At 43.4% G+C, this 25,652-nt stretch overlaps 1 protein-coding gene across 3 annotated transcripts in view; it reads right to left on the bottom strand.

Moving 5' to 3' along the window:
• SPHKAP (SPHK1 interactor, AKAP domain containing) overlaps positions 1-25,351 on the bottom strand; it is a 74,211-nt gene extending 48,860 nt beyond the window's left edge. Inside the window, exons 1-2 of one of the 3 annotated variants that reach the window (XM_077929908.1) lie at positions 25,065-25,351; positions 2,771-2,873 (exon numbers count right to left, since the gene is read on the bottom strand). In XM_077929908.1, coding sequence (XP_077786034.1) covers positions 2,771-2,873; positions 25,065-25,099 — 138 coding nt within the window. In that variant the 5' untranslated portion in view covers positions 25,100-25,351. Of the gene's footprint in view, positions 1-2,770; positions 2,874-24,682; positions 24,782-25,064 lie in introns of those variants that run through there. The other 2 variants (XM_077929910.1, XM_077929909.1) reach the window with 2 other exon arrangements.
• Positions 25,352-25,652: the final 301 nt, after the last annotated feature.

Raw genomic sequence — 25,652 nt, 5'->3', positions numbered from 1 at the left:
AGGAGATAGCAGCATGTTTTTGCCTGGATGTCTTAATTGCTATAGTTAATTAAAGCTCATCAAAAAGAGATGAGCATAAAACAGGCAAAACAAGACGAGAGCTTGGTGGCTTGTTCTCAGCATTTTTTGAAATGGGGACAGTGAACTGATCTTTGGCACCTTGAATGCTGCGTAAAAGGCACCGTTCATGTCAGGAATAACTAATCAAATGCTTAAAAAAGTGAATTGGATGGGATGTGTAATTTATTCTCTGCCAGTGCCAGTCCATTGCAAATGATAAATCTACTTTTTTTTTTAAAGAATGAAAGAAATCCATTAAATTAATAAAATGTGTGGAGAGAAGCTGATGGACTGTAATAGCTTATGATGAGGACTCAGAGATGTTTCCCATGTTAACACATCTTATAATAACCCTTTCAATTTACATCAATTCCTGCTATTGTCAAAATGCAGGTGAATCATATTTATGTGGATTGGAATATTTATTTTTGGTTACACAGAATATTAAATGAGCTGTCAAGAGGCTGCAGTAAAAACAGAGAGGCTCTCCCACACTGAAACAGGGGTCAAAGTTGGCCACATTTTGCTGTTTCCATGCTTTGCCTGTAAAATACAGAAAAGGAGCTTGGGAATCTCCCTCATAAGGAAATGTATGTGCTCCCAGTGTGGGGATAGAATGTTCCTCTCCCAGAGCATCAAATCATAGAATTGTAGATTCAGAAGGGATCCCAAGACTCACTAGTCCAATCCCCTGCAATGCTGTCCATGTCTCACTTTGGAATATTAGGTAAAGGTAAAGGTACCCCTGACTGTTAGGTCCAGTTGCGGACGACTCTGGGGTTGCGGCGCTCATCTTGCTCTATAGGCCGAGGGAGCCAGCGTTTGTTCGCAGACAGATTCCAGGTCATGTGGCCAGCATGACAAAGCGGCTTCTGGTGAACCAGAGCAGCACACGGAAACGCTGTTTACCTTCCCTCCAGAGCGGTACCTATTTATCTACTTGCACTTGACGTGCTTTCAAACTGCTAGGTGGGCAGGAGCTGGGACTGAATAACAGGAGCTCACACTGTCGTGGGGATTCGAACTGCTGACCTTCCGATCGGCAAGCCTTAGGCTCTGTGGTTTAGACCACAGTGCCACTAGACTCGAAGCTCGTTAAAATGTTCAAAAGCTCGAAAAAAATTCAATTGAGATTGAAGAGCTTTAAGATGCCAACATCTTTAGCACTGAAATTTAGGAAACCTGCATGAATGCAACTAACTATCTACAGGTAAGATCTAGTATGGGGGACTTGGAGATCTATAGCTTGCCCTATAGAAAAGTTTTCAGATCACTTCTAACACTGGCCCAAGGATCAATCATCACAAAGTGAAATAGGAATAGCATTCTGTAAGTAGGGTGAAATCACAGAATAGGCCATTCTCCGGTCAGCCAGCCAGCTCACCTCAGCAGGCAGGAGAACTTAAGAAGGGCCTCATAATGTCAGAATGAAACTAAAGCCCTCAGAGATGTGCATGGGTCAGCAGAAATCCTTTTCAAGTATCTGACAAATTGTAGATAGCTAACAAAACAGTGCAGACCAATGTCAAGCTTTTTTTTTAAAAAATGGAATTCTCAGTCTCAAGCAAAGCTAGCTGCAGATATGACTCATAACCTGAATCCACTGTGAGGATTTGCTTAGGCACCATTATAGCTCTCAGTTGAGCTGTCTTAAAAGAAGCTGCCAAAGGAGAGAAAGATTCTGCCCTCCACTGATCTTGTCTGGTTGCACCTAGACGTGAGCAACGTGAGTCCAGGGCATGACATGAAGGCATAGGAAGCCACCACCACCTTGAAGCTAGGAAGCGTTAGTCTGGTCAGTGCCCGGACTGAAGACTTACCTGAGTACCGCATCTACACTGTCTCAGGTTTCACAATGGATGGAAGGAAGGTGAAATATAAATGTAAGAAAACAAAAAATAATAATAAAATGCTTCATCCATTGCCTGACTCAAATAAAGCAAATATGTGGTATGCGTGCTCCTTCGCTCTAGAGCTCACTCGTAGTTTGCCACGTGTCTATTTGGCCTTGCTTCCTTTTATTTTCTGAACTCGAAATGTGGAGTACAAGTTGAGATATTAGCTCAATTGCCTGTCTTAATCTTAAATCTTAATTACATTTGGAGCTTTTCCCACTTAGCAAGTTTTTTCTCAGAAGGATATCTGCAGGAAATCAATTTCCATCTTATTTACTTCAGCTAACCGAAAATAGAAGATTAACGACTGTGAATATTATCACTGGTAAGTACACTTAATGCTTGACCCATTCAAATCAAGCTGATGATACGTATGATTCAGCTCAGAGGTTCCAGACATATATGGAGTGGGCAACTCATCTCCTCGACTCAAGTCTACCCTTTCTGTCCACGCCCAGTCACAGAAACTCCAGTGGTGGAGCATCTGTGTTCACTTTCCTAGAACCATTTGCCCTTGAGAGTTTCACTGGCACAAGCCACAGTTTGTCTCTACAGCAAAAGGAGCACAGCAAGATCAGGCTGTCCATAACCACAAGACACCAAACATTTTTGGAATATCCAGCCAATGCAAGACTTGCCATCTTTTTTGCCCATATCCAGATGTTCATGCTAATTTTTCCATTTCATATTTTTTATTTACCGTATAGCTTCAAGCACTATTGAGACAACAGCTCAGCAGTACAGTCAACCTGCTGGTTAAGAATAACGTGAGCTTATTTTAATAATGCAATCTGATTAAAAATAACGCAAGTTACCTTCTTACATGCTGTGACCGAGCTTCCAAGACTGCTTCCTGAACTATCTGTGCCACTGCTCTGGTGCTCTGAAACTTCATACATCAGCGGAGATTCAAAGTTGCTGAAGAGAGAAAATCATTCAGTGACTCATTGGCATAAATAAATCAAATATGGCTTCATTTTTAAGTCCTACCCAACACAGATCACTTCAATCCCTGCTGTTTTCTAGGTTAGCAGCGCAAGTCTATTGACTGGTTCATCTTGCTGCTTTTGGAAGTATGCTCTAAAATAACTCCCTGGTGCCTTTTAAAAACTGAGAATAAAGACCTTAGCTGGACATAATGGCATCTGTCTGCCTTCAACAATACAATTAAGTGTTCCCTTCCCCCTCAAGCACAGTTCTAGGGACGCAACTGATATGTAGTGGCAGCATTCATTCAGCTTGACAGATTCCAAGATAAAAACAAACAAACTTCATGCTGTGCTTCAGCCTTTGCCAACCTGGTATATATTTTGGATTAATGTTACAATCAAGCTCCAGCCAGCTAGCTCTACTGGCTCATAGTCCCAAAACATCAGAGGGCACAAGGTTGGCAAAAGCTCCTATGCCTCATCCCAGTCCCCTGATTCACAACCAGGAAAAAAAGACAAATTACTGTACAGCTATTCAGAGACAAAACAACAACAAAAAGTGCAATGGGAATGACTGGACTACAGAGCCCAAGCAGGCTTTCCTCATCATCATGGCTAATGTGGTGTGGTGGTACAGTACACAGTGTTGCAAGCGTGAAATCCAGAATTTGCAGACATAGAGGACAGTCTGGAGCTATCATCCTCAGGCACAGCTTGTCATGCAGAGCCGACGCCAGTCATAAAATGTTGCTACTGATGGATTAGCAACTCATGATGGCAGCCCATGGAACAAATCTATAAATCATTGCCCTCATCAAACCCACTCCACTGATTTGGCGCTGTGGGTGGCACTTTCACCATACACTCACGGTTGCTACATAATGGTCACATGACGTCCCCTATGAACCTGTAGAGGTGGCTCTTGCCAGAGGGCTCTGCCCACATTCTTTGTTTTTTCATTGCTTGGGGATGCTCTGCCTCCTAACCTTTGGAGTATTTGGAGAGCAAATTTACATGGGGGGATGGGTGAGAGGGGAATTAAGGAGCAGATACAGACATACCTCGGGTTATATATACTTGGGTTGTGTGTTTTCAGGTTGCGCACTGCGCCGAACCCGGGACTACTGGAACAGGTTACTTCTGGGTTTCGGCACTTGCGCATGCATAGAAGTGCTAAATTGCGCTTTGTGCATGCGCAGAAGCGCCGAATCACAACCCGTGCGTGCGCAGACATGGCGCTGTGGGTTGCAAATGCTTCGGGTTACGAACGTGCCTCCCCCACGGATCACGTTCGCAACCCGAACGTCCACAGTGTTTATTTATTTTTCTACACCTCCCATAGCACTAGAACTTCAGACCAGTCAGCAAAGTTCTTTGGAATTGCTTCCTCACACTGTACATAGTTAAATTATGGTATCCACTACCCCAACTTCAATAGTTTTAAAAGGGCATTCGCCAGATTCATGGAGGGTAAGGTTATCAATGGCCATGATGGCTGTATATTACTTCCGGTATCAGATGCAGAATGCCTTTGTGTACTGATACACTGGGGAGCAAATGGGGAGGGGTGATTCTGTGTTCCTTCCATGCTTGTGAGCTTCCTCAAGGCATCCGATTGGCCACTGTGAGAACATAATGCTGAATCCAGCAGAGCTCTCCTTTTGTTCTTCTTATGCCCCTTCATTAATTTTCTCAAACACTTGTTTCAAGCTATGTATTCTGGCTGCAGCCCTTTGATTATCTGTTCCACAGAACTCCCTTGCATATCATCTTACCTTTCCAGGTCGGGGTTGGACCAACCATCAGGCAGAGTGAGGCTGCCACCTTAGACTGCTGATTTTGGTATCACAAAGGGCCAGAAAACCGCTGGTGGTTTTATTCATCGCAACTGCATTTTTACTTGCCAGAAAGCAGGAGAGGCAGTTGTAGGATTTTCTGCTTCAGGCGCCAAAAGAATCTGGTTGGCCTTGAGTGAAGATGGGCAGGGAAGGGCCACCATTTGCTACTCTGCCTCGGGCAGCAAAATGTCTTGCTTGCCAATGCTTTTCATCTTAGTCATTCATTTGTTTTCTCTGACTTCTTTTATAATGATGCTGAGCTTTCCATGGCTGGCTGAGCTATTCTCAGCTGCTCTGACTCATCTCTGGCACCATGTTTCAACAGAATCTCCAAATCCTTACTTGCAATGGCCGGCAAAAGTCAAACTCACTACCATGATAGTTGGATCATTTGTTGAAGGAAATCAGGAAGTGGGGGAAACGACAACTTCCCCCTCCCCAGCCAAACAGGGGCTATGTCCACACCACACATTTAAAGCATCATTACACCACTTTAACAGTCATTGCTTCCCCCAAAGAATCCTGGGAACTGTATTTGCTAAGAGTACAGGGAATTGTAGTTTTGCAAGAGGTCTCCCTTCTCTCAGCATGCTCCCTTCTCTACAGCTCCCAGGATTCTTTGTGGGGAAGCCATGACTGCTAAAGGGGTGCTTTAAGCATATGGTGTGGATGTGACTTGGCGGCATAGCAGCAGTTCCACCTGTTTTAATATGGAACTCAGCCACACGTAGGAAAGAAAATGAGATTCAGTTTTAAAATAAAAATGGGGTGTGTGGACAAGTTCAGAATGGTTCCACCACCTGCAGCTCTCTTCCCCACAGCTTCTCTGCCAAGTGCTTTTCTCCTCAGCTGAACTTAAGATTCTGGAAATGGCCTTAAAACACTTTAAAAGGGGCTAAAGTGGAAGGATAGTTCTGTACTCCTCTCCTGGACATGCCTTTTTCTTAAAAAACTGAACTATCACACCTTTTACATAACTGGAACAGTTCCACAGGTAAACATACGTAACTGCCCCCGTATTGTCTAGTTTGGCCTTTAAGACTTGGTGGTAGTCACACAACACTTTCTGTCTTCAGGCTGTGAGAAATGTTTCACATTTCTTATCACAGTCCAATATGCTGAATTTCAATGTCAAACTTTACCAACATTACAGCTACTTGCTCTTTTTACCTTGACACAAATGTATGTGTCCGTACAGACACTTAAATATAAGCAGATACAGCTTTTTTTAAAAGTTATGAATTGCTTTTCTATGAGGAAAGATGATAAATACCATGAATTGGTTTGACCATAATCAAGGAACAAACACGCTCCAACAATACAAGTCACACACAAAAAAGTTTATCTGTTCTTTAGTACTCTGAATTTTTCTACCATTATTTCAAACATATACATATTCAATTCAATCCTATAAAATGGCCTGCTGAGGCCCAGTTCACATGTAACAATAAACCATGGCTTAAAATATATCATGGCTTGCTATGAATGATTTGCACCCACCCCTCTCCTCTCCATGTCAGACCAAGCAGGGGGGGGAGCCCAGGAGAACTAACTTAGCATTACTTGTGAACAAGCGCTTATGGTTTGTTCCCTTCAGAGAAACCACAATCTGTTATTCCGGAATAAACCTTGGCTTCTGTCCATGGTCTGCTAGGAGAGAAACAAACAAACAAAAAATGAGTGCTGGTTCACATGTAACACTAAGCCACCGCTCTGTTTTATTTCCTCACAGGGAAGAGCTGGTGGAAACAAATGAGCAGTGCAAACCAGAATGCTGCTATTTCACATTAAGCCCTGGCTTACAGCTTACAGTTTAGTGGCTTCGGTAATAAAGCAGCACAGAACGGAACGGAACGGAACAGGATAAAAATTAAAAGGTGTTATGTGGATTTTGGGTCTGACACAGCAACTCCTAAGTGGTTTAATACTGGTTTAAAGGGGCAACATTCCCTTGAAACAGGACAGATCCCCCCCTTTAATATACTTCTGCTAAGTATATGAACTTTACAGGTACCCTTTTGCAATGGGCAGTTAAGAGCCTACACTATTTGTACAGAATCCTATGGACGCTCCTGACCGAAGAAAGCTACCAAGATTGGAATAAATGTCTTTCTATCTCTCTAAGATCGGGATCAAACTTTTTATTCTATAGTGGAATTGAGGGCTTGGGCCACTGCTGCTTAAGTCAATCCATAGGACTGATGCAGAGACACCCAAGGAGCAGATGTGTTGCTGCTGCTGCTTGTAGTTTAATACTATACGTATTCTACAAACCAGAGCTTTTGTTTCCTAAAAAAATGTTTAGGGCTACTCTCATTTTCCTACTCATATTGAAATACTGCCCCTCAATGAGGCCAAACTTAGATTCACAAAATGTTTAGGGGTATGCATACCCCTGCGTCCCCCCCCCAGAACAAAGCACTTCTACAAACTAATTGACAAGAGGTACGTATGAAGAAACAAAACATGCATGATATTACATTTAAAGGTATGTTGTCAAACAGTCATCATGTATATGCACAGGGGTTGCAAACGAGGTTCTGTGGGCCCACATATTCCCACAAAGGCCTTTCTCAGAGCCCATGAGCTACCCTTTCCCACCCCTTCTTTCATTGAAATAGCCAACAGATAGTTTCTTCGGTTTGTCTCCACAGGCCCAAAAAGTCTGGCAACCTCTGGCTCAGATAATTTCTACCACAGATTTAAATAACAAATGAACTCATTTAACGGCAAGTCAAGAAAAGAAAAAAGGAGAAAAGTTTGCATTAATAGGAAGTGATAGAGCAATATGATAGCAGAAAACCTAAAATGTCAGTGTATTTTGTGAGTGACACTGAAAGAAGCAGGCCACATCTCAGTCTGAAGATCAGAGTGACATTTAAATCTCTTGTTTTCAGGGTCACTGGAGAATGAGATATATCTTGCACTGCTGAAGCTCATGGCTATATAACTTCTAAATCCAGATACGTCTTCCACTTGGCCAGAAGTACAGCAGATAATATGATAAGATATGGGCCAAATGAGTTGTTTGAGGAAAAAAGTTAAGACCCTCTGAAGGTGAAGTAGGGTTGCTATCTTTGGTCTCTGAAGGAATTAGAAGTGCAGAATTTTGACTCTCCTCTTCATGCATCCTCATTTTTCTGCTTTGTGACTGGCAGGCTCTCTGTATGAACATCCAGTGCTGGACTGGACTGCAACTGAACACGGCACAAACTTGGGTAAAAATAAATTAACAACTGCAATAGTGACCATGAGCCAGTTTCCCAGGCCTGGCACATTGATCCGGTAATGCAGTCTCATGTGCACACGAACACAGCTCTTCCATTAAGAACAAAGGAAGCAGCCTTATACTGAGTTAGACCGCTGGTCCAACAATCTCAGTATTATCTACACACTGAATGGCAGAGATTCTCCAAGGTTTCGGACAGGGTTTTTCCTCAGCCCTTGCTGGAGACACTGGGGACAGAACCTGGGACCTTCTGCATTCAAAGCAAATCCTCTACTATTGCCCTTCCCCTTGGCAGCAATGGCAAGAGTGTTGGAGCGCAAGCTGTTGTCAGTCAAATGTTCTGACAACACGAGAACATATCCAGACTGCAATTTTTAAATGTAAGAAACAATTTTGTGGAAAAGCCATCTCTTTAAAAAGTTAGCATCCATTTTAACAACTGGAGAAAGTGAGAAAATAAGAGCCCGAGGGCCAAAACACTCCCAATGTTAAATTCACGAATGCATTAAATGTGTTCTTTTCTTTAACGATAGCAGCCATAGGGGAGCTAAACAGAAATGGGAGCATGACACATGGGGCGGGGGAGAGAGAGAGTTAATATGCCTAGGCTCAAGCCCTGCAATCTGCATACTGGGTGGGTTGGTAGGAATGCCCACCACAACTCCTGAGGGAAACATTGTGGCTTCATATTATTTATTGGCTTTGTTGTTGTTGTTTAGTCTTGCCGACTCTTTGTGACCCCATGGACCAGAGCACGCCAGGCACTCCTGTCTTTCACTGCCTCCCGCAGTTCGGTCGAACTCATGCTGGTAGCTTCGAGAACACTGTCCAATCATCTCGCCCTCTGTCGTTCCCTTCTCCTTGTGCCCTCAATCTTTCCCAACATCAGGGTCTTTTCCAGGGAGTCTTCTCTTCTAATGAGGGGGCCAAAGTATTGGAGCCTCAGCTTCAGGACCTGTCCTTCCAGTGAGCACTCAGGGCTGATTTCCTTCAGAATGGATAGGTTTGATCTTCTTGCAGTCCATGGGACTCTCAAGAGTCTCCTCCAGCACCAGAATTCAAAAGCATCAATTCTTCGGCGATCAGCCTTCTTTATGGTCCAGCTCTCACTTCCATACATCACTACTGGGAAAACCATCTACTTCTGCTTCATTGACTATGCAAAAGCCTTTGACTGTGTCGACCACAGCAAACTATGGCAAGCTCTTAAAGAAATGAGAGTGCCTGATCACCTCATCTGTCTCCTGAGAAATCTCTATGTGGGACAAGAAGCTACAGTTAGAACTGGATATGGAACAACTGATTGGTTCAAAATTGGGAAAGGAGTACTGTCTCCCTGCTTATTTATTGGCTACCCCCAACAAAACATTTTTTATTTTTACACTGCTGGTGTACCAGTCAGCCACAAGTTAACGTAACTTCACAGGTAAGAGGAGGATATTCCCAGGTCAAGTTCCAATGCTTGTGAAATCACTGGTTGGACTTAGGAAGGTTATTCACAAGCTTGTTGTAAGACCAGTTGAGGCAACATGTACACATATGGTGTATTTCGAGCATTTAGAACAAATCACTGGAATTAGTATCACATGCCCTTATTATGATGTGCAAAGTCTCCATGGCTCAGCTTCCCTTGCTGACAAAGAATCCACTTTCCTATTGCTCATCCTGATTAAGCAATCTGTATCCTTGCTCATTTAACACCGCTGGAAAAATGTGGTGCTATCTAGGCTCTCTAGCCATGGGGATAAGTAAGTATCCTGCTGCTCTTAGTGCTGTGACTAATTGTGTGAGCAATGGAAGTGTTCCTTTCTTTCGACAAACAATTCTCAATACGCACCCAATGTGACTTGTTCATGCAAGCTGAGAAACCATTTTTAAGACAAGCTCTTTACAACACCACTCTGTGGAGTCAATCTTCTCTTAATAAGGATTTACTTGAAGCTGTGTATGTGCAGTGTGTTGGTCCTTTGAGCAGTTTCTGGACAAAATGTTCTAAATCAGCTTTCGCCAACCTGGTACCCATCAGATGCATGGGACTACAAAACTGGCTGAGGCCGATGAGAGTTGTGGTCCAAAATATCTGGAGAGCACCAGATTGGCTAAGGCTGCTCAAAATGATTTCCTCATAGCTGACCATAATGAAAGCTCCTATTCTGCATTTCAATTTTGGGCACATCCTTCTTAGCACTGTTAACATTACCATAAATCTAGTTACAAGTAGGTAGCTGTATCTGAAGAAGTGTGCATGAACATGAAAGTTCATGCCAATAACAAACTTAGTTGGTCTCTAAGGTGCTACTGGAAATAATTTTTTTATTTTTTATTTTGTTTCGATTACCATAAATGTCAACCTAGTTGGGAAGCTGTGGTTATTTTTGCGTATTTATTCATGACACTCCCTTTTTGACAAGTGTCAAAGATGTCAAAGATATTCTTCATTCCAAACGCTTGTTAAATAGTAAATGTTGTCTTAAAAGCTGGCAACTTTAACCACAATGGTACAACATTCATGCAATTAGATTATTTTTTTGTGCACTGCTTCACACTTGCTGCCCTTAGCTATCTTTTATATTATCATTCATACTTCCAGTCCCCAATAATCTCTCACAAATGCTTCACAAAGTATGGAATTTCAAAGAAAGATATAATAAGCAAATAAAGATATAATATGTAAAGTATCTAATAGAGAAAGATAAGCTTCCTAATCAATGGCATAATCCAAAACTGTATAGTCCCAAGGAGAATTTAAAGCCTTAATATTGGAAGGCCACAATTTGTACCCGAAGGATTGCAAAAAAAGATCTATATTTTGTGAACACGTCAACACTGATCTCAAATCCTATATGAAGTGGGAAATTGCATCCCGGCCCTTGCTTATGCATTAGACCAGGCATAGGCAAACTCGGCCCTCCAGATGTTTTGGGACTACAATTCCCATCATCCCTGACCACTGGTCCTGTTAGCTATGGATGATGGGAGTTGTAGTCCTAAAACATCTGGAGGGCTGAGTTTGCCTATGCCTGCATTAGGCTTAGCATGCATAGGGGATATGCATACATGAAACCCAACATACATAGGCTTAATCCAAGGAACCTACACAGTGAAAAACAAAGGTAATTGGGTCATGTGAATGGAAACAAAACACTTTGCTTTATGCATGTAGATGTCTATGCAAACTTCAAAGTGTGAATGTCAGGTAGGGCTGTGACCATGATAAGTGTTAAGGGATGAGAGAATGACCCCAACCCATCAACACAAACAGTGACATTGTTGATTGCATGTCAGATGCCTGAGACCCAATAGCCACTTGAACAGAGCGTGGCATCTGCTTCCCTCTCTTCCACAACAGCTGGTCACCATTGCCAGTACTGATAGTGCTGACCATTCACTGAGTGGAGTGGCTGGTGGGAAGATTTGTGAGCGGAAGCCCACTTTCAACTGCAGATTTCTCTTGCTGCATTAGGGTGACTGTCAGTCATACACTTTGAACCTATCATCTCATAACACATAGTTCCACCATTGGCGTAATTGGCATAATTATAATCCTGCAAAGGTTCAAAAAGCAATCATCTAATCATCTGTGACATAATTATAGTATTGCTATTATATGCTTATATATAAAACAAGATGTAATATCAATGTCCTAAAGCCAAAATTATATGTAATGTAATAAAAGCTGCAGGAGAATCATATCCCACAATTTTTAATGCAGAACTATAGACCAGCAGAGCATGCTTTTGTATCTTTTCTCTAACGAAAGGGCAAACATCCCCTTTTGGGTCAGGGTACTCAAGAAGGTGGCTTCAGGTATGCTTGGTGGAGGCTGAATTATCTGGGTCCATTTCAGTTTGTCTTCAGAACTGGTCATGGGACCCTGTTCATTCTTCTTGGCTTCTCAGCAGCTTTTGGTATCAAGGAATTGGAGGTTGTGAGTGGTTCTGTTCCTACCTCAAGGGCTGCTTCCAGCAAGAAGTTATGGAGGGGCACTGTTCAAGGACATGGGAGCTTTCCTATGGCATCTCAGAGGGTTCCATCTTGTCCTTCATACTATTTACTGTCTGTATGTAGTCGCTGGCAGCTGTCATCAGGAGACACAGTCAGGATAACTCAGCTGGTACATCACGAGACTATTAATATCAGGGCTATGGGTTCGTGCCCCACGTTGGGTGAAAGATTCCTGTATTGAAGGAGTTGGAGTAGATAACCTTTGTGGTCCCTTCCAGCTCTACAATTCTCTCTCTGTCTCTGATTTGAAGTGCAGTGTCACCAGTACTGTATGTAGACAATATCCAACTCTATCTCTCTATTCCATCTGAATCAGCAGTGGTGTCTAAAGTGCTAGAAAGATGTTTGGAGACATGGACTGGCTGCATGTGGACCAATACATTGAACGTGAATCCTGAAAAGACAGTATGTTCTTAATTCCAAGAGATGGGGAAATGCCCACATAGATTGTTTTCTTGGTTGCTTGATGTACAAAATAAGTAGACAGCAAAAAAAAAAAAAACCAACAACAACAACAACAACAAAACAACTAAAAATCACAGCTCTGAATTCTCAACTCACTCTGCTTCTGATTTCAAACTCACTACAAACTGTTTCTTTGTTTGCTCCACTGGATCCTAACAGCATTGCTCCCCCTCTCCAGGTAGCTAGAGAATAGTGGCAGGGAATTATTTTGTCTCAGACTACTCATCAATGCAAACACAATATAATTTATCCAATAAAAGATACATCAGTGGGTGTAATTCAACGAAGTCTGTCCATGCAATGGGACTGTCCCATGGGAGGAGTTTAGTTGTGCAAGCGGACCTGGGAACTGGAAATAAGCTCTTCCTCTGACCTGCAAGAAGGCAAAGTGGGAAAAGGGGAGTGCAAGAGTTCAAAACCTGTCATAGTTAATTAATACAGTGAAAAACCACTGTTTCCCCATTACATCGGAACTGGGCCTTAAAGGTTTATAAGACCCTCAGAAGTCTGTAGATGTGAACTCGTCACTGTTCTTAGAACAGTGAACTCAGCTGGAATTGGAATTCCATGTCTGCAAAGTAACTGTGCTGTTTCTCATCTCATTTTCCACTGATGAATGTGATCCAGGGCAAGATCCATTGTATCTTGGTTTTAATTCTAAAAGAGCACTATGCTCACTGGGATTCAGTAGCTGACTTTATCAAGATATCCCCTTTCATGGTGCAGCAATGTTCCTTCTTTGAAATGCTAAGGTTATGGATGATAATTAAAAGATTAAAAACTGTAGACCGTGACAGTAGCTGCCTTAAGAATTATAATAGCCACATGGTGTTAAACTGAGTGCATTCCTCAGGTTGCAGCAATTGCAGAACATTATCAGAAAGTATCATTAAACTGATTTGGAGGTTGTATATATGTGTAAATAAACCATATATCATAAAGACACCACAGTCTCCACTGTCCCTCATTCCAAGGAAACACTACTTTCTTTCCACTTACATGAACAAAGTTTGCTGGATATTCCAACACTCAGGAGTAAAATTAAAGTAGACCTATGCATGCCTGTTTTATTTTATGCAGGGAGGTATGTTTTCTCTCCTCTGCATTATATCAAAACCAAATTGTTTTTTTAGATGGTAGACTTTTTGTGAGTACAAGAGCCTCTGAATAACCATAGGGCAAAAGAAAATATTAATTTGGAAAGTCCCTGGTAAGGTTTATTTAGGTAAAACAGAATGTAAATTCAGGATCTAAGGGGTGGAGGGAAGCTAGTGTGCTAACTCATGCACTGTTTCAGCTTAAGGTAATGTATGCTGTAAGCAGAACAAATTACTTATGAGAGTTTTATCTAAAGCACCTTTCAAAGTGAATTCCGCTTTCTGTTCTCAGGAAAGCAGATTGTTCCAAGTGGCTTGGTAGGAGCCCCAGCTTAGAAAAACAAACTCATTTTCTCGGGATAAAATTGTTTGATATAAGACAACATCACCCTGTGAGGTAGGTTATGCTAATGGCTGGTGTGAGGTTACTGGATGAGTTTTATAACTAACAGTGCAATCTGGCACATGTTTACTCAGAAGTAAGTCTCACTGAGCTCAGTGGGACTTAATCCCCAGGAAAGGTGTTTATGATGGCAGCCCTCATGAAGTTTTGAACCCATGTCTCTCAAGTCTATATCCAGAACTATAAACTATACAACACCGACTCTATGATATAGACGTCTGAAGTCTGGATAAATGAAATGTGTGTGTGTTTCCACAGTTGCATTTGTGATTTTAAAGTTAAGACCGACTGCTATCATGAGCTTTGTTCGCTCCTAACCATGTGTATACTCCCGTGAAGGCACAGATGGTTAGTAAAATGACAGCTATAAATACCTCTAGCAAATGTTTTCATGGTTTGTTTTGGATGTGAATCCCATGCATAATGTAAATGTTAGCTGCGGCCCAATTCTGTAAGATTTTCAGATCGCAGACTACGGCTATTGTACGCTTGTTCTCAAGGGTACGTCTGTGGTCTAATTGAGAGAATGTAAGTAATAAAAAGATATGCCCTTCTGGTATTACAGGTCAAGGCTAAACCAACCTTTACTAAACACAAGCTTTCTGTTAAAAAATGTAGCATTGCCTTCACTAGGTGCACATAATGGGATTTTGCAGAAGCATTTTGTCTATGTCAGAGTTCTGCACCTGCTGAAATACCACCTTTCAGCTACACATCGTCTTGGAAAGCACACAGAACAGAGAACATTGAATAGAAAAGTTGTGCCATTGTAACTGTAGTTTAACACACATTCTTTGCTTCTTTCTTTTCCAGACCCTGAATGCCTGCTTCTGTTTCATTAAATAAAAAAGGGAGACCTCATCTTGATGGCATACTTCTGGATTAAAAGGGATGCTTCTTCTTTTTTTTACAGAACTGAAACAGTACTAAGCCCGTGTGACTGATTAAGCAATGCAATTTTCAAACATATTCAAGAAAGCCTCTTTTACAGGGCAACTATAAAATGAAGCACCTGGGTCTGTCAGGCAAGTAACAGCCTGGTTGAAACAGAACTTCTTCTCTGGTCCCTGCACCACCTTGAAATCTTCTCCAGAGGTTTGGAGGAAAACCCCTGCACATGCAAAGATTAGTTAAAAACTAATATTCTGACCCCAAATATGACCCATAGATCACAAGTAAAACCTGAACATCAGATCTTTTCGGATTTTTCTTGCAGGTGAAGAGTTGTTGTTTTCAATGCAAGATGGCTTGGGGTCTTTTTGGGGGGTTGACAAGCAGCGCATATAGAATGTTACAAATAAATAAGGAGTGGTGCAACTCCATGCCAGTCATCCACACTTTCTTTATTACTTCTAAGTATTATAGAATCATAGGGGACGCGGGTGGCGCTGTGGGTAAAAGCCTCAGTGCCTAGGGCTTGCCGATCGAAAGGTCGGCAGTTCGAATCCCCGCGGCGGGGTGCGCTCCAGTTGCTTGGTCCCAGCGCCTGCCAACCTAGCAGTTCGAAAGCACCTCCGGGTGCAAGTAGATAAATAGGGACCGCTTACTGGCGGGAAGGTAAACAGCGTTTCCGTGTGCTGCGCTGGCTCGCCAGATGCAGCTTGTCACGCTGGCCACATGACCCGGAAGTGTCTCCGGACAGCGCTGGCCCCCGGCCTCTTGAGTGAGATGGGCGCACAACCCTAGAGTCTGTCAAGACTGGCCCGTACGGGCAGGGGTACCTTTACCTTTACTATTATAGAATCATAGAATTGTAGAGTTGGACGGCACCCTAAGGATCATCTAGTCCAACCCCCTTGTAATTCAGGAATATGCAGCAGTCCTACAGGGGAATTGAACCTGCAGCCATGGTGTTATCAGCCCCACACTCTAACCAACTACCTACATGTCAATCATATTTTGAATTCCACCAAAATCTTAAAAAGAAATGGTGTTTCCAAGTCAAAATGTCAAGATTACAAATAGCTCTGGCTGTGTATGTTTCAACACAGCTTCACAAGATATCAAATCTTTTTTTAAATAACCAAGCACAGCCTTAACTCACTGGCATTTCTTGAAAGAAGATCAAGAGCCTTTTATATTCCTCCTTCAGTCAAAGGTGTAAGGTTAGCCAGGTGTATTCATGGGCTTAATAATACGCATCACTCTAGAAATGGCAACAAAACATACATTGCTCAACTTGTTCTATGCCTTCAACTGGTACTGGCATAGGTGTAAAGCCACAAAGGACAGTGAGGCCATCTGAAATCGATAGAAAGAAGATTCACTGATTCACCTATTCTGACTCCTCTAACACAGCGCAGCAGGGCTGGATCTAGACACATAAAAAAAAATTCAGGAAAATGCGTATTCACGTTGGCAAAAGACGGAACTCTATAGTGCCATCTGATGGCAGTGCTGTGACATATTTACTAATGTAGCTGAGTTTGAACTCTCTCTAAGGGATGACTAACAACATGAATTTGACGAAACTGCGGGAGGCAGTGGAAAACAGGAGTGCCTGGCGTGCTCTGGTCCATGGGGTCACGAAGAGTCGGACACGACTAAACAACTAAACAACAACAAAATTAAAACATCAGCCCACATATTCATATGTGCCTAAATGTAAGAGCCCTGCTGTTTCAGTCCAGGAAGCCTGAAAGCTGGGTTTGAAAGCAGATGAGCACTTGCCCCTTGTTGATCTTAAGCATCAGGTATTCAGTGGTATACTGCCTCTGACTCTGGAGGCTGCACAAAGCCATCATTACTAATAGCTGTTGATTGAGTTTCCTTTATCCCATGGGTTCTCTTTATCCCTCTAAGCCAGTGGAAATCAAAGCATACGAAAGTGAATCCCATAATAAATCAAGCCTGCATTGTGCAAAGGAGTGCTTTCTCTTGCCTCATCTGGCTCTATTGCTTTTCAATTTCACTGGATGATCCCTAGCATTATGAGACAGGGGATGGGGGAAAGTTATCCCCAACCAATTTTTCCTAAACATTTACCATCTCCTCCCCTGCTGAGTCACTTTTCCCCTTAAATGTAAAAAAAAGCCCCAGGTGCTGCAGCCTTTTCATGGAGGACATTTGGATCATTTGGGGGGGGGGGGGTCCTTTCATGTTCTTTTTGGAACATTATACCATCATTTGGGGATGGGCTGAACGAAATGTATGCAGCATTCCAAACGTGGCTGCATCACAAACTTATATAAAGGCATGGTACTGGCAGCTTTTCTGTCAGCCCTTTCCCTAATAATCCCTGGCGTGGAATTTGTTTTTTCAATGTGGCCACATGCTGAGTGAACAATTTCATCGAGCCACCCTCTGCAGAGCTACGCCGCTTCTTCCTCAGCAAACTTTGCTCTTTTGTATGCTTAGTAATTTTATCTTTAATCATGCTTCCCACTAATACACCCGGAATGAACATTTAAGCTAACCAACCTGTAAATTCATGGATTCCCATATATCCCTTTTAAAAAGCTGGCATTGGCTGGATTAGCGCATCCCAATATACATAAACTGCGGCACAAGGCAATGGTGACCAGTTTACCCTTCCCCTTTCCTTCCCACTCATCCGCAGAGAAAACAAGCCATGATCACCGGGCTGAGTGTTACATCCAAACCAGAGATTGTAGCTTGCTCTGCTCAAATGAACCACAACTGGTAAACCAAGAACTACCACGTTTTTGGTGGTGGGTATTTGTTTTTTGGGAGTAAAACAAACCACAACCCCTGGTTCACACGTAAGGCTAAGACAGTTTGTTGCTTCCCAACATGAATGGGAAGGAGCAATTAGTGTTCTCGAAGCTACCAGCATGAGTTTGACCAAACTGCAGGAGGCAGTGGAAGACAGGAGTGCCTGGCACGCTCTGGTCCATGGGGTCACGAAGAGTCGGACACGACTAAACAACAACAACCTAAACCATGGAATCATAGAATGGTAGAGTTGGAAAGGACCACAGGGATCACCTAGTCCAACCCCCTGCAATGCAATCCTCATCCAATCTGAAACCATACCAGACCCTGCTTAGCTTTGCAAATGTGCCATCAGTTTTATTGCTGCACCACTAGGAGGATCTGCAACTTATCATGACATGCAAATACAGCCATTATGCTGGCTACATTTCAGACTTTCAGCAACGAGGCCAATTTTTATGGCAAGCTGCATATTTTTTTTAGAAGGTCAGCTCTTTATGAACCCTGGGTAGATGCCATCTGGATCCACTGACTTGTTAATTTTGTAGTCTACTTATAAGCCCCAGAACTTCATGTCTCTTCACTTCTCCTTCAGTTCCTCAGCTACCCTCCCTGGAAATAAATGCTTCAGGTGTGGATTATCTTCCACAATGAAATCCAAAGGAAGTAATACACAGTGTTCAGCTCCTTTGCAATCTCTCTGTCCTACAGCTGAGGCCAGAGGTCAGTACAAAATGCAACCTAGGCAAGATGGACAACAACTGAACACCTGCCTCTAATTTGCACTCTGATTATCTATGCATTGCTAGCTAATAAGATATTGTTTCTATGACCACCTGCAGTTCTGCTCCTAAACTATCAAGCTAAACTCTACACATACAGCTTGTTATCGGTTTGATGCCATAGGCAATTATTCCATTAAGAAAACAGCCTCCGGCATATCCCACTTCTTTATAATTTATAATGGGGTTGAAATTGAACACCATAGGAATAAAATAATTTGAGAGCACAAGCCTGGCCACATGGAGAGAAAGTTATTGCCTACCCAGATTCTGCAGATATAGAACAATAGTTTTGCTGGCTCTAAATGCTTGACGTAGGAAGCTGCCACACCAGGTCAGACTATTTGGCAATCTAATGCCAGCAGTGGGCAACATTTTCTTCTCTCAAGAGCGCCACAAGCAAACTCTGGGCAGAGCCAAAGCAAAACATTCCTCTCTCTTTCTGCCATTCTGTTCTCTCTCTCTCGACACATTCACACCATACATCTAAAGCACTAAGACAGCACTTTTATGGCTTCTCCCAAAGAATTCTGGGAGCTGTAGTTTAGGGGTATTGAGAGTTGTTAGGAATCTTTATTCCTCACACAGAGCTACAATTTTTAGAGTGGTTTTTAGCAATCACTTGTTCTTCCCAGGCATCTCTGAGGCTGGCTACTGCAGATATAGACACTGCTTTCCAATCACAGGCTCTGCCGGTAGGCTACACGAAGTCATGGAGCCCCTCAGACACGCAACACAGAATAATACAATCAAAGAAGTGTTGAGTTGGAAAGGACCACGAGGGTCATCTAGTCCAACCCCCTGCAATGCAGGCATATTTTGCCCAATATGGGACTCGAACCCACAACCCTGTGATTAAGAGTCTCATGCTACTCCTACCCATTGGCAATAAAATCCCATCTTCCCCAAGGAGCCTTAGGAGCAACGCCACGCTTTACAAGTGAACCCTATAATCCCCAAATGAACAGACGCAAAAGATATGCAGTGGACAAGAGAGATATGCATTCCATTATGACACACAACAGTCCTCACAAACAAGGTCCTTATGAACAGCTCAGGACACTAAGGGACATTATAGCTATTTGAATTCCATAGAATATTACAGGATTCAGATCAGAAGTATTCTTCAAGGACATGCCATGGACCACCCGAACCAAGCCCACAGGCCATAGGTGGCCCAACGGAACCAGAGTTTAGGAACCCCTGGAACAGGTGAAGGGTGAGCTATAAACACGTTAAATAAATGAATATCTGTTTTAACTTATGCACTAAATTAAATAAATTAACTACCATATTTAAATTATAGATCTGGATGCATTAGTTCATACCTTACTTAAATCAAGGTAGGAAAACATTCAGTGCTTAACCTCTAAAAGCAAATGCTGCAAAGCTTGATTTACCTCCTCTGCTCCAACAATTGGCTGTATGCTCTCCCGTGATTAATCAATTTCACAACAAATTGCTCTCATAGTTCATGTTGTGAAAAAGGGACTTAACAACACTACATCATTAAGTATGATTTATGAGGCACGCTGGAAAGAGCCACTTACCAGAGCTTGCAAAGTGAGGCCACGATTAAATGGCATTTTTAGCTGTAATTTCTTAACAACTGGGTGCTTACTGCTTGGCAGTTAACCTACATATGGGAGAAACTGTTGGCTCATTCTGCCATGATGACCATTTATGGAGCAGCTGATTATCTTAATACACCTGAGTTAAATGACACCAAGAACCCAGTCTTACTGGTATTGGCCACCAGCTTGCATGGTACAAGTAAGTCAGCATCCAGAGTTCTGCCTTGGCTCTGAAATTTTACATTTCGGCTCTACATTCTTGCAACATTCCAGGAGGACAGGCATGGGGAACCTATGACTCTCCAGCGGTCACTGGACTCCAATTCCCATCAGCCCCCCAGCCAACATGATCAGTGGTCACAGATGATGGAAGCTGAAGTGCAATCACACCTGGAGGACCCATCTTTGCACTTGTATAAGCTAGAAATTCTTTGTACCTGTTGACGTAGGATTGTGCTAGGTATTGCCGCTCCTGCCCCCAATATCTAATATGTGCAAATTTTGCACAACCGGCAGTTCCACAGTTGTATGTGCTCTGTCACAAGTTGCTTACATACACCACAATCTTTTATTTAAAATTATTATTTGAATGCAGCCTTTCCAGTAAAAACCATGCTTAAGGTGGCATGCAACATGGGGGGAAATCACATAATTACAAACATAACAAAAGTAGTCATAAACAATAAAACATCAAAAAGTGCACAACCACTTTGCACACTTTCCACACAAATCATAATATGCAAAAAATAATATAAATAAGAGGAACATGCACATACCAAGAAATAGCCCAACCCAAGTGTTAATGCAAACGGGACGCGGGTGGCGCTGTGGGTAAAAGCCTCAGCGCCTAGGGCTTGCCGATCGAAAGGTCGGCAGTTCGAATCCCCGCGGCGGGGTGCGCTCCCGCTGCTCGGTCCCAGTGCCTGCCAACCTAGCAGTTCGAAAGCACCCCTGGGTGCAAGTAGATAAATAGGGACCGCTTACCAGCGGGAAGGTAAACGGCGTTCCGTGTGCTGCATTGGCTCACCAGATGCAGCTTGTCACGCTGGCCATGTGACCCGGAAGTGTCTTCGGACAGCGCTGGCCCCGGCTTATAGAGTGAGATGGGCGCACAACCCTAGAGTCTGTCAAGACTGGCCCATACGGGCAGGGGTACCTTTACCTTTTTAAGTGCTAATGCATCTGTGCAACATGCTGGATATATCACCGCACCAGTGCAACACCATACTTTTGTGACACTGCACTGGTGCAAGGATGTTTGCATAGGATTTGGTGGAGAAAATACTTGTGTGACAGGGACAGTGTCCCTACTCCGCTGACTTAAAAAACACGGTAAGATTCAAGGACTTTAATTCTCTGGCAGAGATTTATATCTATTATGCTACCACAACATTCATGCAGCAGCAGTTTAATAAAATCACCCTTTGTGACACTGCTCTTGAGAAGCAGTTTTATACCTCTCATTCCAGGTGGTGCAGCAAGTCATAACACCCAGACACAAGTTGCTTAAATCCAATTATTGCAACTTTACTGATTTGTGGATCCGATTATGTTTTATACTGCCTTAGAGTGATATGGTATCTTCACGTAAAGGGGCATGGATCATCATAGGGAGATGAATCGTTTCACTTTTAGGGCTTATCATGCAATTACATCTTTGCCAAGGCAAGTAGAAGCACTTTTTATAAGGAAGTTGTAAAATTTAAATGTGACTCAACTGAATTTCAATAATGTCGAGGAGTGACACTACATAGATGAGAGAATGCAGAATTCTAGAAGCCTGATCAACAACAACCTTCTCGTGCCAGAAATTGTTTCAACTACTACTTAGGGAGGGGTAGCCAAATGTTGTTGTCCATTACCTCCAGCCAGCAAGACCAATGGTTAGGGATAAGAGGTGGTGTAGTCCTGCAACATCTGAAAGGTCACAGGTTCCTCACCCCTAACCTGACATCAGTGATGTGAAAGGGACTAGCACATTTACCTTAAACAGATTCATGGAAATCGGTGGGACTTAAGAATTAAGTCCCCCTAAGTTCAACGGGACTTACTCTCTGGCAAGTGTTTTACTTGGGATTGCAGCCTTGCACTGAAATTCCATAATGTCTACTTACTCAGAAATAAACCCCATTGAGTCCACTGAGGCAAATGAACATAGGATTGCAGTCTTAATGGCTCTGAATAGAGTGGTACCTCGGGTTACATACACTTCAGGTTACAGACGCTTCAGGTTACAGACTCCGCTAACCCAGAAATAGTACCTCGGGTTAAGAACTTTGCTTTAGGATGAGAAAGAGAAATCGTGCTCCAGCGGCACGGCAGCAGCAGGAGGCCCCATTAGCTGAAGTGATGCTTCAGGTTAAGAACAGTTTCAGGTTAAGAATGGACCTCCAGAACGAATTAAGTACTTAACCCGATGTACCACTGTACAGCTGTTCGAGATTTGAACTGAAGTACAGTAGTTAATAAGCACAATATGCCGTATCTCAGTCTCGCTGCATACATTACATTTTTCATGTGTACACACAGTGCATGTGCTAAAACCATAATGCACAACAAAGGCATGTGTGTGCTTTGGCAGACACAGATATGGACACAAAACACACATAAATACACCAGTGAGCTGGTGCTTGCTTAGGGCTCCCTACAATCTGAAATAAGTGGGAAGGTTCTTGATCCTATTAACAAGCTAGCGATTAACAGCAATATTAACATAATCTCTCAAATCCATAGGAGCACAGCCTCCTTGAGCTCTTTATAGGCATCTCATGGTTTTATCTTCTGTTTACCTCTGGAGTTGTTTTACTACAAAGCTAATTTTCTTTCGCTTTAAGGAATTGTGATGGAATGATGAAAGAGATCTCACTGCTTATAAGCAAATACAGTTTGTTAGTCTTTAAACTGCCTTTTCAAATACTGGTTTGTCAAAATGAAAAAGCTAAATCATATTGAAAAAGGAAGCCATTAAAAAGCCTGCAGCAACCATATCCCATTTTTCCCCTTATCAGTTTTGTTCTCACAGTGGAAACTGGCTCTTAATTTACACCCTCTGCTGTTCAAATATGAGACATGTTTTGCAAAACACACAGGACTGCTGCCCTTGTATTCTGTTCAGCTACTTGCAGTGTGTATGAATGAGACAGATGCTGTCCATTAAGAAGGGATGAAGAGGCTTGAAGATGTCCGGTTGTTTATTTTTAACCGCACCTCCAAGACACCATTAACCCTGCACAACGATTTTATATATTTGCTAGATGAGCTGGGTTAGCCCAAAGCAGTGAAAACTGTTTCATTAGCCAAAAGGATACACCATAAATCCATTGCTTCTTGTAGCAGTTGTGCTCACAACCTGTGTATGTAGGTCAGAGAGAGATGTATGTAGGCCAGCAACAATATATTGTTTGGAACAAAACTAAACAGTAATGGACATTAACATTGCATTTTATATGCATTAGAAAGTGCCTGGCTTCCTATCTGTGTCCTTAGTACTGTTTGCACAAAACATTTAAGGCAAAAAATAGATTATCACAAAATCACAAGGGTGTTGTCTTTTTAAGAAAATACTCAAAAGGAGACACTCTGTGATGTTGACTTTGAAAACCTAGATCACTTCCACCTGCTTAATTCTGAATGACACATTAAACCATGCATTCCCTTAGAGCCCCAAGAAAACGTTATTGCTGCAGTGCCCTTCACACCTGGGAATGTGTGTGCTACTAAAACTCAAGATTTGTTTACATGGTGATGGCTAGCTTTTGAAAGCAATGCTGCTTATGGTTTCTACATCTAATGAAAATGTGGCACAGATAAATAACCAGGGTAGTATCCTATCAGTTCCTATTACCAAAATGCCACTCACACATTTTTTTTAACGCTGAGACTTGAAAGCAAGAAGAGAACTTGATGGCATTTCAGGTGTGTGTTTGGTGTTGTCATTTTTGCCTGCCCGGTTTTAAAGCACATCAAAATTCACGTTAACTTCACTCTGGCACATGGGCATATCATTAGAGCAGTCTCAAAAGGAGTGCTCCAGGAGAAAGCCAATCCCATTCATGGAAATAATTTCGCAGGAAGATCACAGGCACCCCCCCCCCCCGCCAAAAAAACCAAAAACAAAACCGTATTACTAGGGAAGCTGTCCACTGCTAGTATTCTCTGATACCTCATGCAAGGCAAGAAGCAATTTTCCAACCTAATTATTATTCATTTCCTGGAGGGCTCACCTCCTAACAGAGAACATTCTCAACAAACATATCACATGTAACAACCACGGCTTTGCTCAACTGTTCCGAATTCCTTCCATTTCCACGTGCTCTGCGGCCAAGAGTCGCATTTCCCTCAAGCCTCTGAAAAGCAAAGCTTCCTCCTGCATTTATGAGCAACATGATCAACCATGAATGAAACACAGCTCTTCTAATGAACCGTCCCACTTGCAATGCCAGGCTGGGTGTTTCGTGTGTGAACGCTCGCTCGCGTGTTTAGGAAGGATTTCGATGCAGGCGAACAGCAAGAACCTTATTTATCAGCAGTGTCCTCCTAACGTGCTGGGGATGAGGAAGGAAGAAAAGGCTGAGTTGGGCAGCAGCTAGTTTAAAATTCGGAAGATGGCCGAGCCTTTCGATGCTCCCCCCCCCCACCTTAAATTCCCGCTCGTCATTCTGCACAAAACACAAACACACACACTCAAGCACAACTCCCACGACCGTCCCATGAACGCATGGAGCCCTTACCGTCCCCTCGCAAGCTGGTCTCCGTCACGGATCTCCAAATGCGCCCTTGAAGAACGCCTCAGGCAGCGCGCAAGACACTTGAGCACTTCAGCTAGGATGTGTGTGCGTGTGTGTGCGCGTGTCTTGCGTGTTTTTAAAGTCAAACCCTCCTCCGAAGCTGCTGGCCAGGAGTGGCGAAAGGGAGGCGAGCTTCTCTCCAACCCAGCCACCCTCACCCTGGGAGGAGGGCACGGGGCAGCGGATCCAGCGGCGGCTGCTGCTCCTCCTCGGGCGCCCTAGACTAGAGGGAGGGTCCCGCGCGCAGGCAGCTGGGCAGAAAGGGCTACAAAGCGGGAAGAAGCGAGAGGTGGGCTCGGGCGCGGAGGAAAGCGCGGCTCCTTACCTCGGAGGGACCTTCAGCGTGGATTTCCCAGCCATTAGCAGGGCGGGATGCTCTTCCGCAGAGGGAGGAGGAGGAGGAGAGGCAAGGCAGACAACGCTCCGCCACTTCTGGTAGTTCCCCCCGTCCTACTTGGCCGGCTTTAGTACGCGGCACACCACAGCCCTGCCCTTTGCCGCCCTCTCCGCGCCCGCCTCCTTTTCAGGCTCTCCCTCCTGCGAATAGGAGGAGGCAGAAGGAGCCACATGGGAGTCGCTCGCTTCTGGCGCCAAGAGCCGCTCTAGAGGCTGCTGTTGGCTGAGGGAAGAGCTCGAAGGCCAGTGGGACACCCGGATTCAGATCCCCACTCCAGCCCTCCAAGCTCACTGGGTGTGACCCTGTGGGTCAGCCACTATGGTTAGGGCTGTTCACACGTTACGCTGAGACGTGCGAGGAGCCTGTAGGCATGCACGAATGTCGTCCTTAAGGCTGTTCAAGCGTTACATTCGGCGAGCCTGCAGTGGGTGTGCAGCAGCTCGCTGACAGTTTTACAATTTGTTGTTGTTTAGTCATTTAGTCGTGTCCAACTCTTTGTGACCCCATGGACCAGAG

The sequence above is a fragment of the Podarcis muralis genome, chromosome 6 (genome assembly GCF_964188315.1).
Source record: "Podarcis muralis chromosome 6, rPodMur119.hap1.1, whole genome shotgun sequence".
NCBI lineage: Eukaryota > Metazoa > Chordata > Lepidosauria > Squamata > Lacertidae > Podarcis > Podarcis muralis.
This window is presented reverse-complemented; position numbering and strand designations above follow the sequence as displayed.